Raw genomic sequence first — 18,609 nt, 5'->3', positions numbered from 1 at the left:
CTACAGTGAAAGGGGTCGCTCCCCTGAAATCCCTGACGGGAGAGAAGATCACAGACCGTGGGCAACAGATGGCCAGATGGGTGGAGCACTACTCAGAACTATACTCCCGAGAAACGTCAGTCACTGATGCAGCCCTCAGCAGCATAAAGAATCTGCCCACCATGGAAGAGCTCGACAAAGTGCCAACCTTAGAGGAGCTCAGCAAAGCAATCGACTGCCTTCCAAACGACAAAGCACCAGGTAGTGACAGCATCCCGCCCGAAGCTATCAAATGTGGAAAACCAGCATTGATTAAACCACTGCACGAGCTACTTTGCCGCTGCTGGGAGGAAGGAGTAGTCCCCCAAGACATGCGTGATGCCACAATTGTGACCCTTTACAAAAACAAGGGCAACCGCAGTGACTGTAATAATTATAGAGGGATCTCGCTCTTGAGTATTGTTGGTAAAGTGTACGCCCGCATCATACTCAACAGGCTGCAGTTGCTGGCAGACCGTGTGTACCCGGAATCACAGTGCGGCTTCAGAGCAGGCAGGTCGACGACAGACATGATCTTCTCCCTACGACAACTCCAAGAGAAGAGCAGAGAGCAAGGTCAACCACTCTACATGATGTTCATCGACCTCACCAAGGCCTTTGACTTGGTCAGCAGGAAGGGCCTTTTTGAACTTCTGAGTAAGATCGGTTGCCCCCCAAAACTCCTCAGCATGATAATCTCTTTCCATGCAGATATGAAGGGAACAGTCCTGTATGATGGATCCTCCTCAACCTCCTTCCCAATTAACAGTGGTGTGAAGCAGGGCTGCGTGCTGGCACCAACACTTTTTGGGATCTTCTTCTCCCTGCTCCTGTCCTACGCCTTCGACACGTCCACGGATGGCATATATCTACACACCAGGTCCGACGGGAGGCTGTTCAACCTGGCACGACTGCGCTCAAAGACAAAAGTGAGAGCTGTGCTCATCAGGGAGATGCTTTTTGCAGATGATGCAGCTCTTGTGGCCCACACCGAGGAAGCCCTCCAGAGACTGGGAGACCGTTTTGCTGTTGCCTGCACGCAGTTTGGTCTCACCATCAGCTTGGAAAAAACAAATGTCAGCGTGCAAGATACCACCATTGCCCCTTCAATCAAAATCAATGGTGTCACCCTGGAAGCAGTCAACAACTTTACCTACCTAGAGTCAACCATCAGCAACACTCTCTCGATTGATATGGAGCTGGACAGAAGGCTTGGAAAGGCAAATACCATCATGGCTTGATTAACGAAGAGGGTGTGGGAAAACAACGCGCTGACAGAGCACACCAAGGTCCGAGTCTACCAGGCCTGCATTCTCAGCACCCTTCTATATGGAAGTGAGACCTGGAATACCTACATGAGGCAAGAACGCCGGCTCAACTCCTTCCATATACGGTGCCTAAAAACGCATCCTGAAAATCAGCTGGCAAGACCGTGTTCCACACAGCGAGATCCTGCAGCGTGCAAGTACCCCCAGCATGTACTCCCTTCTAATTAAACGCTGCCTTCGATGGCTGGGTCACGTCCGACGCATGGAGGATGGAAGGCTGCCAAAGGACATCTTATATGGACAGCTGGCCACTGGCATGAGAAGAGTCGGACGCCCCTCACTCCGTTTCAAAGATGTGTGCAAGAGGGACATGAAGGCATGCAACATTTCACCCGATGGCTGGGAAGAGCTGGCCGAGGACCGAGGCACCTGGAGACTGATGGTAAACAATGGCATATCAGTCGCTGATGCGAGGAGAGGCCAGTTGGCGGCAGAGAAACGTAAGAGAAAGAAGAACGCAGCAACAACCACAGTAACGCAGACTTCCCAGTATGTCTGCACCAACTGCAGTAGGGACTGTCACTCACGTATAGGCCTGCACAGCCACAGCAGACGATGCCAACAGAGACAGACAACACCCCAAGGGCGCTATTCGCATGGTCTTTCGAGACAGAGTCGCCAATGATGATGATGAGTATTATCTACTATTTTTAACTAAGGTGCAACATAAAATGTATTTTACCTTTCTGCAAAGAAAGCCGTCTCTCATTCTCCATTTGTTCCTCAACAGCATCAAGTCTTTCTTTTATTCCCTTTACTTGTTTCTTAGTTTCCTCTGGGTGTTTCTCACTTTCTGCCATTTTGTCAGAAATAATCTTGAGCTGAAAGAGTAAACACCTCAAGAATATACCATTCCAGAGTTATATTCATTTTCAACTGTATCTCACTTAATATTTTCTCATCTTATTCTTCTAATGTAAATAAACTCACTCACTGCAAGAAATGCGTCATTTATTACTTTTATATTGCAGCATAAGTTTGAATAAAGATAGGTTAGACCTTATGCCAGCACATAAAATTAAAACAGCAAGCATAATGTTGAAAATGAAGGTGAATAAATAAATAATAATGCATAAAGGTATCATAAAAATGATAATAAATACCCGTTTTCTGAATTGCTTTTCTTTCTAAAGTTACAAATCATTAAACCTCTCTGATACAATGGGAAGTGTAAACAATTTCCCACTGCTCCTGTAGCCTAGTGCTTAGAATGTCTGCCTTTGATGTGGGAGGTCACAGGTTCGAACCCCTGCTGAGTCATATCAAAGATATATAAATATGATACTAACTGCCTTGCAAGGTGCTCAGCATTAAGATGTTAGTGTCAGGGCTGGTTGGCCTGGTGCCAGGATAATGTGACTGGGTGAGACAGAATGCTACATGTCTGTGGCATGATGACTCGGTGCAAGAGATTGCTATAAACTGCCACGCTGCGGACATCATAGCGATATTACTAAAAAATTATTAAAGCTACATTAAAAATCCAATTCACATACACACACAATGAGTTCCCAAATTTTGATAATCTGCTTGGCTCCCCCACCACCATCTTAAGTCCCATATAATTACATTGGGAGGACTCGGATCCTCATAAAAACAAGATACGATGCCTGTGCATGATTAATCCTACCACAGGGTAAATAAAACAGTGGGTACAAAATGTGGGTAAAAAAGAAAGGAACGTGACAGTCTTTTGTGACTTTTGATATATATCATGACTTTTTAATTATGTTTCATCCATCTATTCATTACTGATATTTAAATATTAAATGTCTGATAATTCCATTTAAAAAATCATTTTGTTCATAGTAATATCTTTTCTGACCTAAACTGTATTCATTATTTCAACACTCCTTCATTTTTCTAAATGAAATTAAACCCCATTTAGCTGAATGTCACATGCACCAGTTATAAAAACCGTCAAATATTTTATATCTCATACATCGATTTATAGATATTTTAAATATAAATTATTAAATGTTATTTTTTACATTGATTTATAAATATTTATACATTTTATGGATAAATTAATAATAATTACTATAATTATATAAAATATTTCATATTTTATCAGGAATAATAGAATGCATTTTTTCAGATCATCGACCATAAATTCACAGAGAGAAGGACTTAAGTCAAATTACTATTCCACATGCATTACCAGATTCATGTAGTCAGTACAAGTTTAAAGGTTTTCTCACTGGACATTTTTCTCTTTTTATTGGTCTGATGAATGTAGAATGGGATTCTAATGGTTTTGTTAAATTCCTTTTTTATACTCATTAAATATTAGCCTTTGCCATGGGGTTTGCATGTTCTTTGGAGACTGACTTTAATTTCCTGATACTATTTACAGAAATTACAGCACCTTAGAGCTGCTTTGATGAAAAAATTACTTGGCAACAGGCGGCTAAAGAGGCAGCAGAGAAAAATAATGGCAATATAATTAATAACTAACAATTTGTTTTTCAAATAATATCATATCTATAATATGGTGTTATTTTGCTCTAAATCAGAACAAGGTATTTTCCTGCTATTTATAACTGACAGAGACATTAAATTATTCATCCCTGATGTAATTGCAGTCTACTGTGGTAAAACTGGTATGTATGGCATTAGTGTGGTATACCATGATACAGAATTTTCCATGATACCCATCTTTCATTTTAATTTAGGGACTTCAAAAGATTATTTTTTAATATCTACCATCATTTATTCACACAGTATTTGATCATTTAAATACGTAGAGAACTACTGTTTGTTTGGTAATTCAGTGTCAATATACTTACTGAATAGCTAAGTGATGTAATATGGAAGTAAATATTTGGCAATCTCTTATTTAGAAATTTCCTTGTTTTAAATAAAATATCTTGTATAATTGATTTTTTTATGTCATTTTATACTCATAGCTGCCAACCTTTCAGGCACTTTTCGTTCTTCGACAGTAAAATTTGGAAGTGATTTTTGAGTCTGGAAACATTTGTCGGAACAAATGATTTTAGCATAGTCTCCAGCTGATAAAGGTAGATTGTGTTCAACAAGAAAATTCACAAATAATGCTTCAGCGTTGGTAGCTTGCAGGTCTTCCGCCGATGGCTTAAAATATTCCACAGCTGAAATCTGTGAATTCTTAATTTTCCCAACTTCTATGTGCTTTTTGCTACCGATGTGCTTCCTCACATCGTCTCTGCCACCATGCCCAATACTAAAATTTGTGGCACACTTTGTGCAAAAAGCATAATGTATATCTGTTTAATGGCAGAATGCCAGGCCAATTTTTCATATATTCGAAATTTAACTTCACTTTCTGAGCAATACATTTCTTTTTCCTCAGTGGTGAAGACACTTTCACGATCTTAGGTGGCAGGGTCCAGTTTGGTAAATTGGCCCCTGGCAAATTTCTTAACTTAAGGCTATGTTGTAACTTTTTCAGCAATTATTGTTTACTATTTATAAATATGGATATATTTGTGAACTAGGTGTTTTGGACTTGTATTGTTCTTGAAATTGATGTCAGGCATGTACACCTTCCATAGTTGCTCTGCAGTATGTTGATAGTGAAATACCAATAGTCAGCTAGGAAGAAGAGCTAGGTTATCTGGTCATTCTCGGTGTGGGAAGAGCACCAGAACGGCATTATCTCCTCCTCAAAAGGTCCCCGAGTGGCCGAGTGGTCTAAAACGCTCTTCATTACGGTTTGCTGCCATCTCACCTCTGTCTGCGGCGGTTCGAGTCTAAGATTCAGCCAATGTGGGTATGTGAGAAAGCTTGCCAGTAGCTTCTCGTGGGTTGGTGGTTCTTCCTCCACCATTAATACTGGCCGCCATGTGTATCCTATCGTGTGCTGAAAAATGGCGTTAAGCCCCACAACAAAAATCCTCCTCAAAATTACCGAAATGTTGCAGCAGCATATTCGGCCTGGCAACTGACTGACAAGGCAAATGAATTACATTATTATACAATGATTTTTAAATCTGAAAACATAAATGCTTATAGTAATTATGTTTTCTTCATGTATGTAATAAAACTCTGGAATGTACAATTCGGAATAATATTGTCAGTCTTTTGTTCTTTAAGAAACCTGTTTGAGCTAATATTTCATCTTACAGGGACGTCTCCTTCAATCATTCATTGGATTGTAATTTCTGCCGTTCTATTCTGGAAAAAATATATGCTGTATTAACTGGGGGTGCTGTATTACAAATGTTTCAATACTGGCAGAATCAAAGCATGCATACATATATTCGATTATTTAAATAATTAAATCAGTTTTAGAACAGAAGTAAATTTTTGTGAAATGCAGTGCCAAGTTAAATCATCCTCTCCCTCCCTCTCTCTCTCTCTGCGCGATTATTTATGTACATTATATTTAGGAGGATAGCAAAATAAAACAGATTATGCCACACAATGAAAACAAATTTTAACTTGCCATGAAAAAATGTTAATATTTATACTTAGTTGAAAACAGAATTTAAATTATGCCACTAACTTAGTTCCTTGTGTTCTGTGAAAGTGTCCAAAACTTTGCACAAGTATGCTAATGCGGCTGGCAATGGCTTGGCAGTCCATTCAACACCTTTAAAATCACGCAATAAACATTGAAATGAACACCAGTATTGGTCCTTGGAGAAGAGAAACTTAATAAAGCAACACTGTTTTATCTGCATTCAGCCCCGTTTAAAAAATATTGCAGAATTTCTAGTTGCTTTGATAGGATAAACATTTGCATTGATGTGTGCAGCCAAACCTTTCTGAAGATTTTTGCATGCTTTAAGAAAAAAGAATGGACTTATTACGTTAATTAAACCTGGCCAACGTTGTTTTTTTTAAATGGCAATATGAAGTTTTCTTAATTCTTTATAGCACATAGATGCTATTATACAGTAAAAACAATACAATTACTGTAATTATTTGCGTTTGGTTAATTTTTTGCAAAGATATGCTTTGCTCATGCAATTTTTAAGGTAGGAAAAAGATTAGGCCTAGAGAGGGAGCGATAAATATGACAATACTGTATATTTGACCTTGTAAATTAATGGGTACAAAACGACTACCACCTTGGGTACGAAACGACTAGCACCGTGGGTATGAAACAACCAGCACCTTGGGTATGAAACAGCAAATTTCCACTGGGTACGAAATGACTTTGGTACAGAATGACCATGAGTCAAGAGCTAGCCTCCCATAGCAGCAGACATGTGGGTTCAAGGCAAGTAGAATATCTCAAAAACAGCTTGGATGACAACTATTCTGAATTGCATCAAACTATTTAGTAGACAATGTTTTTAACAATTTTCATCCAGGAAAAGGGCTTGCCTTTGTACTGTGAGCACCACATGCTGTCAAAAATGGCCTTTGGATGTGAAAACTGCATGTATAAAAATAGGGGTTGGGGTGCATAAACTTCTTCTGCTATGAACTGCCATTGACTTCTCTGGTCAAGTGAATAATATTCTCATGTTTTGTTCTAATATAGGTATCTAAAAATATGGACCTTTATGACCTTGCTTGTGTATTTGATTTTTTTATGATTTTTTATATTAGGTCGTTGACTGCGGTATTAAATTATTACATACAAACTGGCCCCTGCCCACTCAATGAAAAATGATAATTTTTATATGGTGCAATCAGCCACATCTATTATACTTTTCTGTTTCTTTGTGTATATTTAAATAATTTTTATGCATTAGCTTCATTATATTTCCTTCCTTCTTCCATATATCACTTAGTGTTGTATGTAATCCTCTTTGGAGAGGGAGGTAACTGTGTTTTGTACCTCAGTGTGAGAACTGTTTACATAGGACAAAGTAGCATATTTTAGATCTAACTTACTAAATATGGGAACAAAATGGTAACTATAATGTACTGTCTTGCATTTTCGTTAGCTGTCAAGGTCTGCACCCCTATTTTTATGAATACTATTCACATTTCAATGCAGACACACATACACAATTGCATAGCATGTCAACATGTATTCTTAAAAGTAATTTAACTCCCCAGGAGCAGATAGTGGGTCATTGGTTCTTCCCAGGATTTTCCTGGGTTCTTCCTCCACCAGTTATAATGGATGCCATGTATAACATATCATGTGCTAAAAATACCATTGAACACCAACACAACAAGAACAACAATTTGAGCATCTATGATGCACGAGGGAATATGACAAATATTCACGTAATTCAGACAGTTTAAGTGATGTCCAATATCAGAATTATAATAAACCTTACATTAGATTGTTGTGAAAAACAAGTACTGTCATATAGTGGACAGTCCTTCAGAAGTTAAAAGACTTGTGGTAAAGGCAAGAATTAATGGCAGTTTATGGCAATCATTTTTTTTACAAATGTGTTAAATCCTGTTAAATGTTAATAAGCACTTTGTAATCCCATTGAATAAGTTTCTAATGAATAATTCCATGCAAATTATATTTTACCTAACCTAAAAGCTCTCATTATAGATTCAAAAAGACTAATCTAAAAACAGGAATTAACAATTTTGTTTACCTCATTCTTATATAACAATCGTCATCTAAAACTTCCCTAATTTGAAGACAAGGTCAGGCTTCTAGACAGTCTGAGTTTATATATATGGTTGGAGCTTTAACTCTGATATCAGTAAACAACTTATTTATAATGTACAACTGCTGTAAACATAAGATAGATGGTTATTAAGAAATGTACAAAAATAGTAAATATAATTTTTCCTGATTCTGTGGCTTTCTTTGGATAAATAATAGTTATAAGATTTTGTTAGCAGCTATTCCTGTATGAAAATGATGCTGGCAGCCTTAATGGTCATCTTGAAAATCTTTATACGTGGTTAAATGATCTGAATGGTCAGTCTTATTGCCATGAGATTATCACAGTAACACTTTTATAACAATATGTAGCTGTTTCCAAATCAACATGATGTTTATCTGACCTCCAACATGGTGCTGCAGTCACGTTCTTAAAAATATTGTAATCACTACTCTGCTTCCAAGAATGTTACTTGCTGACATAGATTAACACGTCTCGTTACTACAGAGTTTCTTGCTTTAAACTCTAAATGGTCGAGATATTTTTTAAACATGTATATATAGAATCCTTTACTAAACATTTTAACAAGACACATACAATAATGTATGGAAAATAATGGAAATAAATCCATTTACAGTTAAACTATTACAGCAACCATTAAGGGGTTTGAGACATATGACCATATTGAATTATCTTCAACTGAAAATAAACAGGTTTTTCATATGACACTGGCCTTCAGTTAAGGAAAGACTTTGGGTGAAAGAACATGGAGATATGGCAACATTATTTACTATCTCTAATTTGAATACGACAATTGTTTCCAAAATGGTCCATGTCTTATTACCATACTAAAATGCATTCAATGAATCCTTTTTCTAAATATTCAAATGACCATGACCTTGTCTCAGGAACAGAGGTTTGTGGTTCTTCGAGATGATAAAGAAATGTTGACTTATTTTATAGTCCAAGTATAACAGCTATCTATCGAAACATTTGAGACACACGACCAACACAAAAACGTATAAACGCTTAGCAAAAAGATGGACAAACTGACAAAATTACAATACAATACACTGCAGTATAATACAGCACAATGCAATACAAGGTATATAAGCCAACAATACAATACAATACAATGTATATAAACAGAATGTCACCGATTCATAAAGATACTAAATGGAAATAACTGCTTTTAATGAGTTTCCCCGTGCCTAATTAGAAGTTCCTTTCTTGATTTTGCCACTAGCCTAAGTATATTTTTTAGAATTACATATAAACAAAACACTTATGCAAATTACCCTTACAATTTCTTACCTGATGGTGGTTACTGTCAGAATCTGTAATCACCAGTGCGAAGCTAGCAAGAAGGGGGCTTCAACATCTCTAAGCATGATTGATAGGGCAAACATGTCCAATATTTTCATTAATTTCTGCCCTGCAACAAGAATTACAGTTAAGAACTTAATGAATATGTGTAAATGCAACTACCATCCTAAAAAGACAAGGAAAAAATAAAAAGAAACCCAAGTGGATTTGAGATCACTCATCGGGTTGGCATCCACCTAACAGTTGAAATTCTGCTGGGAAGATGTCATTTAAAGATTTCCCTAATTTTAGTAACAGTTGCCATACTTGATGGCTGATTGACAGGCTATAAATTTGGCAGACTGTTCTGTCAGAATCTTTTGTCAGCTTTGGTCAGATTCTGTTAAGTAATTATTAAAAAGATATTGTTTATAGGATATTTTACTTTTAATAAAAAGTTTGTTGCCATGCAACAAAGCTGGGTATTGCCAGTCATGTTGTATCACAATATTATCATGACAGATATTGCATAGATAGATAAAGTGTAACCAAGTCAATGTTTGCCAAAGAAACATTGGTTGCATCATTACATAAATATGTTGTAACTGATAGATTGAATGTTCTGAATGAACAAAAAATAAGTTTTTTCTTTCTGTCTTTCTACAAATTGTTCAAAAAACATTACAGATCAACTAGTGATTAAAAACACATTTATTATGCAGTTTTAGGGTAGTTGGATTAATAATAAATCCATGCGTAAGTGTAAGAAAAACACTCAGGACCACAACAAATCTAAAAAAGCAAGCTTATTTTAAATAGAAATCTTTCAAAACACTGAAGGATTACTGTTATCTTGTGATAAAATATTTTTTTAAATAGTATGGCAATTAGATATAATATTATAAGTAGACAGTTTCTATATATGGTTTAAGTGGTCTTTATGTACATTTTGAAGGAACATAAATACATATGTATGAATATATTAATTTTTATACTCTTTATCTCTTCAGTTGATGTATTTTATCTCTTCAGTTCATGTTTTATCCTGCCATTGTCCTGTTTTGATTGCTTCAGTTCGCATCATGATACACTATCACCTGAGGAAGTATTATGATTGATGAATGCATCTATATAAAACTACTAGTCTTAAATGATAATAGTTTCAAATACTTATACTAATACAGCAGGCATTGTAGCTTTTAGTTGTCCTCTGGACAACAAAAAATGTCACACTAGGATTCATTCCATTCTGGTCAAAACTTTGTTTTGAAACTCAGGTTATGGGTTTTATGAATTAAACAAGCGATTACACAGTACTACCACAGTCAATAGCAAATGATATGGGAACTTTGAAGGGTAGTAATATATTCTGTCTGTGATTCCTTGACCTTTCCCGCCCTTTGTTATAAATATTAATGGATCATTATGATGGGGTGGAGTCTATGTAAATTTAACGGAGGAAGATTCCGCCGCCCCTACACAAATGTTCAAATATCTAAAATGTGGTTAGGGAAGGAGAGAGAGAGAATGCATGATAGTGATAATGTTGCTGTTGTTGTTGTAGGGTTTAACACCATTTTTCAGCACACGATAGGCCATACATGGCGGCCAGTATTAATGGTGGAGGAAGAACCTGGGAAAACCCTGGAAAGAACCACCAACCCACGAGAAGCTACTGGCGAGCTTTTTCACATACCCACACTGTCCGAATCCAAGACTCAAACCCACACAGGCAGAGGTGAGATGGAAGTGATCCGTAATGAGAGCAATTTAGACCACTCGGTACCCCTTGATAGTGATAAAACATAGATTATAATAAATTAAGCTAAATAATTAAAGAATTAAAGAAACTAATAAAATTCTCAGACAGTGATTCCAGAAGCTATAGTGTACACGTATGTTCCCCATACTTTGTCTTATGTAATCTTGCCATCCAATATGGTTTTCACATCAGCTGAATTATATTTGCTTTGAAAATTACAGTTTAAAAGGTCAGGCTATTTGCATGGCTGCCATGCATCTTCAGTGGGGAAGACTATTCACATCACATTTAACACATTAACCCCTGGAGGTTTTTGTCATTTTTGCCTGAAAATCGAGTAGAAAACACATTTTAAATGCTATTTCTGAATTGATCTGAAAACGCCAAATCCCAGGTGATCTTTCAATAACATACTGCCTAGTTGTGTTAGAAACATCGTTTTTCATTGGCTATTTGGCTCGCGCATGAGCAGAAGGGTAAAAGTTGGAGTTCTTTTTTTTTTTTCCTAAATGGAGCCATTATTTTTGTATCGAGACCACTCTTTATTCCAAATGCCCATCTTATCCTACTTTTTGCAAAGGCTCATTTGTCTGCTTGCAGTTCATACCGGTTTGCCATATATCTGAGACCAAAAAGTCTAAAATCCAGACACAAAATCAGATTCCGACCACAGGTGAATTTTGGGTAGAAAAAAGTTGGGTCCAAAAAAATGAGGTTTTTTATCTCTATTTTGTAGTGCAACTAGATATTCCAGATTATTTGGTATCATTGTAGAGCTACATCTGTCTACTTTTCTATAATACCACCCACTTTAGTGTATCATGCATGACCATGACGCTACAGAGCTCGGCAGTAGGCTACTACCTCCTGCCACGTTAACTTGTCACTAGGGGTTAATATGTTAAGAAAAGTACTTGTTTTAAAATGAAACATTGATATTTTTTTCATAAAATACTCATTTTTTGCTCCAAAGTGACTCCCCTTGTAAGTATTCATAGTTAAAACAGGTACAATGTTACATTCCTTGATTTCACATGCATTTATTACCAACAGAGGATCAGTTAATGGTTTGAATGACAGGGGGACAGGAAGCTTCCAAACCTTTTGAGTACCATGGAATAATTTACACATTTCGTCACGTCACTCACACCCTCATTCCTCACTTTGCAATGAGCCCTGTGTTCATCAGATGATTTGATGCAAGATAACAGTATTTTGGACTCGTCACTAATGTTTTTCTTTATTACAGTGGTTGTACAGCAGCCATGCAAATCGTCATTATAAAAGTCTGTACATGACTACCATACAAATAAACACTTTCGTGTAAAAGAAACTCTTTCTGTAAATTATTAATAAAAATAGAAATCTGCACACCCTCCTATTTGCTCATATCCCCAAACTGGAGACCCATCTTGGTACTAAATGTAGATTATAAGATATTAAGCAGAATTCTAACTAGAAGACTTTAAAAAAAGATGTCAAGAATCATCAACATAAATCAGAGCTGCGGGGAAGAAGGGAGGTACATACAAAACTACACTTTAACCATTCAAACCAGAACTGACTTCTTAAATATACATGTACAAGGTTTAAAAGGAAAAATGTAACTCTTTGATCAAGAAAAGGACTTCAACAGACTTGAACGTACTACACTAATATGGTACTAGTAAAATTTGGTTTCAGTGAAACTTTCCTAAGATGGACCAAATTCATGTACACAAAAATGTATTCAAGGGTGCAGTAAATGGTGTGTAACTCAGGAATCCGACACAGAAAGATCAGTATGACAGGGCTGCCCCCATGCCATTGGTATAATACGTAATAACAACAGAAGTGCTTTGCTCCAAAACCAGGAATAATACCAACATAAGAGGAATTCCCATACCGAATTGGAAACAACAACTGAAAATGGTACAGCATGCTGATGATTGTAATTTCACAAATGACTCAAAATTCATTCAAACATCTCCAAAAAGAATTTGAAAATTTTGGAAAGGTGTCATGTTTGCAAGTAAATCATGATAAAACAAGAATATTATTAATAGGAAACTGAAGGATTTCCTACACTCAGGATTTCCTCCCCAGCTAATAAATGAAAAGGTCAGAGCCCTAGGATTCACCTATGGGAAAAAATGCTACTTAGAAAACTATAAAAACATCAGGGAAAAAAATTCAAAGAAACATAGCAACCTGGGCACTAACGCCATTAAGCATAATGGAACGAACCATATCACAAAAACATACATATGTATCAATACTAACTACACATCTCGATCGCCAAATTTGAAGACTATATGTCAAATTAGACATAATAGAGAAAACTACATATGGAATGGGAGATCATATTATTTACCCAAAGAATACAAGTATCATAAAAAAGAAGGGGGAGGATTTACCCAATTTAAAAATTTAAAATGTAAAACAAGCACAAACATTATTATTATAATAAGGAAATGAAAGAAAAAACCCAAATATACAGGAGGCATTGTATATATTTGATAGGTTTTACCCTAAATAGCAAATATGTGATATACGGGAACAATAAACTAAACAGACTAATAGATGTCCCCAACAAATCTTCATACATCAAGCAATTAATCATGAAATATAGAGAGACAAGAAAAATACAGGCCTGCCAACCTTAACAAGACCATCTCAGTAAGGCAGTTGATTTATTCTTTAAGTTTCACTGGTTTTCAGTAATGTGTGACAAAATATCATGTACTACTATTGTAAAGTTGGAAAACACGTATTTGAAAAGTTCAGTATTTCAAACATGCAGCAACAGCAAACATTGTTCAACAGAAAAGTCCGTAAAGTACACGTTGACCTTATTTATCTCTGTGCAGTCGCACAAACTTCAATTCCAAACCCATGGCAACTCAATGGCTTATTGCTATTATTTCTTAACATAATTCTTGGAATTGTTTATCCATTTCACATGACGATGGCGATCGTATCTCTCGCCACAAGACATACTCAAATCGACATGTGATGTCCAATAAATCTGTGTCCCTTCCTACTTTTATTCACAAGAATCTGAATATGCCTTTTCATTCTTCTGTACCAATTATTAACACTTTTAACAGGCTTATTTTTCCTTTCTCATAATCAACATGCATCTTTTGCTGGATGCCATATTTTAAAAAAAAATTCTATAATCAACAGTTTGATCATGCAGACGCTTTGCATAAAAGAATATGTGTAGATTAAAGCATCTTAAGTACTACTATGAAGTTAGTCCGGTTCACTGACTATTGACTAACGCCACTAAATATAATGAGAAACCTAGATCCAAATCAAACACGGAGAGCCAGTAAATGGATTTTACTGCAACAATCATATTGTCATAGTTTTTGCTTTTATTCTTTAAGTCCATACTTAAAGGGTCATTTTCATAAGACTTATAGCAAAATCATAAGGGTTGGCAGGTCTGAAAATGTGGGAGAAAAAAGATGACAAGCATATATACAAAATTACAAGAGAGGAATAATCAAAAAGAAACATAAAGTAAAATGAAAAAATAGCCATGTCCAGTGAGAGAAGAGTGGAACAAAAAAACTGGAAACCTAAAACAAGTTACTGAAATATCTGCACAATGTCTGGCTTACTGGTGAAGTAGCCCTTAGAGGACATCTGATAAGAATCATTCCAAAATGCCCCTTGTGCAAAAAAAATATTACAGTGCAATGCCAATAACAAGGAACATAATATTCTAAAAAACATGTTACGTCACAAGGGATGTACAAACAAATATACACACTTAAGGGATACATCAATACAAGTAACAAAAAGTTTTCCCTTGAAATCTACCCACACGCACACAAAACATAAACACCAGACTATGTATATCTTGCATACATAGCTACACAATCATACTTTTTACTTATTGTTTCATTGTCAGCTTTTTCTCATACTTTCACTATAAGACACTAGCATAAAGAAACACAAGTTGAGCTGAGAAAAGAAGAAATAAAGATGGGCAAGAAGCTTCCTTCATAAGATGAGACCTCTAAAAATGAGCCAAAGATATAAACATAGCACACAAATAACACTACATAGAAACAAATTGAAGGATTTTATTTTTTTATTTTTATAACATTATACACAATATGTCTCTCACTGTCTGAAGAGAAAATTATTTGGAAAGAAAAACAAATCAAAAAGGAATATGGATAGAGGGACAAAATGACTTCTTCCCCGTTTTTTTAAATAATTATATCTTAGAAGTATAACAAAATAGACAACAAAGACTAAATTCGATTAGAAAGCAAGTTCTAACACAAACACAGGGAAACATACATAATATAGCACCCAACATATAGCAGACACAATACAATAGGGTGATCTTCCTGCTAAAGATCACTAACGAGAAACAGGGGAAGGAAACCAGCATTTGGCATGTGCCTCTGAAAGGAAGTACAACCCCCATAATCTCAATCATCTAGAAGTGGGCAAGGAAAGTTGGAAGACCAGACTAGAAACCCTGATAAGTAACCCCGCAAAACAACTACAGGAAAAGGAGATAAACCCAAATTCGAAAATCTAAATAGATTTTTACATAACAATTCTGTTTGATTATATCTATATGATTATTTTTTTTACGAAAAAAACAACACTAAAGACCTCAGTGGGATACATGAACATATAAAATTCCTTATTAATTTTTGGCTTAATGGTTGGGGGAGGCACCTCAAAGGTTACCAGTTAACATAGCTGGGAGCTTGGTAGGTGCCCACACATAAAGAGGTAGTTTCATCAAACTGAGCACAAAACAGACCAAAACTAGCACACTAGAAAAATCCAAGCATGCTAGAAACACTAGCACATATAAAAATAAAAGGTGCAAGTTTTCATCAATAGCATGCTAAAATGAAGAAACAGCATGTTATTTACAACTTTTAGCATTTTAGTTATTGCAAAAAGCTTGCTACAAGTGAAGATTTATGCGTATGCTCTTATAAGCACCAAAACAGACTGCCAATGACATGAGTGGCCATTCAGTTATGTGCATGTACAATGAAATGGGGGGGGGGGTAATTTTAATCATAAAATTGTGATTCAGAAATGTTTTTAATAACTCAAAATAATGATGACAAGTTTAAACATGTGAAAATCCACAGATTTTAGGGGGAGAAATTTAGTATTGAACAAAATTTTGGAACAATAAATTTTAAATGCTTTGGAAAATGTCAAAGATGAAAATATTGAAAATTGCCAACATCATACCATTAAACATCATTTTTGGCATTCTTCATTGTGAAAGTTTGCAAGGTTCAAAGTTTGTTGGGGGGGAGGGGGTCAGTAGGTCTTAGGCCCAGTTAAAAGTTTTTTTAAAAATGATTTGTTATTCTTAGTGAAAAATTTAGTTTCCTTCACAAGATCACAGACTGGTGACAACTACAATCCTACATGTAAGACCTCGACGCTGATATTTATGTTTTGGGCATCTAGACGCCCAAAACATATATGTCAGTGTCAAGGTCTTATATGGCACTTGTACTTTTTACCTCCGTGAAACGTCACATCAGTTTCTAAAAATAGTGATTCGGTGTAATGGCATTCGGTGTTCTTTTCCACGATATCGTTCGTATTATTGTTCTTACTGAAAACCATGTACCAGATGTTAAATTTGTTCATCTGAATACAGATGTGCATTGCAATATTTTGTTACAGTGGTGCTTAAGCCTGCAGACTGTATAAATCATATAATCAAAAGTTTGATGAATCTTTCTAGAACACTATAATGCACAAATTGTTTGCATTTCATCACCAACAGATATACCCTGAATATTTTGAGATGAAAATTCCAAGGGAACTGCCAGCCCCCCCGCCAATTAAACAATGTTGACGAAGTATTCTTACATGTGATTCATGTTTCAACATACACAGAGAGGGATCTAGGAAAGTGACTATTTCTTATATTTTGTTTAGCGCACAAAATTACACTCTGCTTAGTTGATGTGATATCATGCATGTAGAGTCTAGAAATGTTTAATATGTATTCCATAAGTTTAAAAACAATGTATCGATGTTTTCTTTGGGGTTTTTTTTGGGGGGGGTGTATTATGCATTACTGATTTTATTAACCTTTTCTGTTCTGATGTGTTAATAGGTAACAAAGCTAAGAAAAGAGGAGAGAAAATTTATGTTTATTTCAATGTCCGTTTTACAAATAAATCTTAATCTTGAATGATAGTTTAGAACATATAAGAATGCATTTTGTTCATTAGAGTTATGTTGCTGAAAGGAGCAGTACTGGTTGATTATATTTATACTATGTGAATAATACATTTCCTTAATTAAAAGCTATATACAATTACATTTTCCAAGGAAATTGCCAGCCCCCCTCGCATTAAATAATGTCAATGAAGTATTCTTATATGTGATTCATGTTTTAAACAGAGAGGGGTGTATACAGTAAGTGACCTTTTCTTACATTTTGTTTAGCGTATAAAATTACACTGCTTATTTGATGCAATATGCTTGTATAATCTAGAAATGTTGCATAGATATTCCATATATTTAAAAACAATGCAACAATGGGTGTTTGGGGGTATTATTTGTTTGTTTGTTTTGTTGGTATTATGCGTTAGTGATTTTATTAACCTTTTCTAATTCTGATGTGTTAATCTGAAACAAAGTTAAGAAAAGAAGAGAGTAAATTTATGTTAACCGTTTTACAAACAAATCAGAATTTTGAATGACAGTTTAGAACATATAAGAATGCATTATGTTGGTCATGGTGTAGGAAAGAGCAGGACTGGTTGATTATATTTATACTATGTGGGTAATACATTTCCTTATTTAAAAGATATATATACAATTAAATTTTGTCAGGAGGTATAATTTTCTGCATGTATTCATGGAAACAACAAAAAAAAAACTGCTGTCGCTAATGACAAGAGCCAACCTTAAAATAATACATATTTTACACACAAACACTAACTGAAAAGAAAACAAAGTAGATATAAATAAATATTATTGGTTTCAACACATTCATTGGGACACATACATACGTACATACATACAACATACATATCGCTCAGGTGGCATAGTGGTAAGAGCGTACGCCTCGGATGCGGGAGGTCGTGGGTTCGATCCTCGGCCGAGTCATACAAAAGACTTGGTACTAACAGGCGCTCAGCATTAAGGGGTTAGTGTTAGGACTGGTCGGCCCCAGTGTCAAGATAATGTGACAAGGTGGGACATCATGCTACATGTCTGCGGCATGATGCCCCAGTGCTAGGCATCACTATAAACTGTCATACTGCAGACATCGTAGCGATATGACTGAATTTTTTGTAAAGCTACGTTAAAAAAATCTAAATCACACACACACACACACACACACACACACACACACACACACAATATGCACATAGGAGAGTTTTACTACACGAAGACTGGAAAACAATACAAACGAATGACAAAGAAATAAAATGTACAAAATTATTACTGTAGATGCTCACATATTATAGTTGAATATATCACATTACATAGTGAGGGAAGCGCAAACAAAAATAAATTATTTCTGCGTATATGGACATAGGACACAATTAATTTTACTATATGTTATCTACATTGGTTTCTCAGTACTGACCTTTCCACTGTGTGACAATCAATACAAATCATATGCTAATCTAAACTACCTTCAAAGATGACTTCACGGTGAAGT

General features: G+C 35.7%; 1 protein-coding gene across 4 annotated transcripts in view; it reads right to left on the bottom strand.

Annotated features, from left to right (window-relative positions):
- Positions 1-14,078, bottom strand: part of LOC149771134 (uncharacterized) — a 106,548-nt gene extending 92,470 nt beyond the window's left edge. For 3 of the 4 annotated variants that reach the window (XM_089948844.1, XM_089948846.1, XM_089948847.1), the window contains exons 1-3: positions 13,572-14,078; positions 9,179-9,299; positions 2,029-2,167 (exon numbers count right to left, since the gene is read on the bottom strand). In XM_089948844.1, the coding sequence (XP_089804970.1) occupies positions 2,029-2,146 (118 nt within the window). In that variant the 5' untranslated portion in view covers positions 2,147-2,167; positions 9,179-9,299; positions 13,572-14,078. The remainder of the gene's footprint in view (positions 1-2,028; positions 2,168-9,178; positions 9,300-13,571) is intronic. The other variant, XM_089948845.1, reaches the window with a different exon arrangement.
- Positions 14,079-18,609: the final 4,531 nt, after the last annotated feature.

Source organism: Sinohyriopsis cumingii, unplaced genomic scaffold (genome assembly GCF_028554795.1).
Source record: "Sinohyriopsis cumingii isolate HCF-2022 unplaced genomic scaffold, ASM2855479v2 utg002115l, whole genome shotgun sequence".
Taxonomy (NCBI): Eukaryota; Metazoa; Mollusca; class Bivalvia; order Unionida; family Unionidae; genus Sinohyriopsis; species Sinohyriopsis cumingii.
Note: the sequence above shows the minus strand (reverse complement) of the source record. Positions and strands in the feature narration are given on the sequence as shown.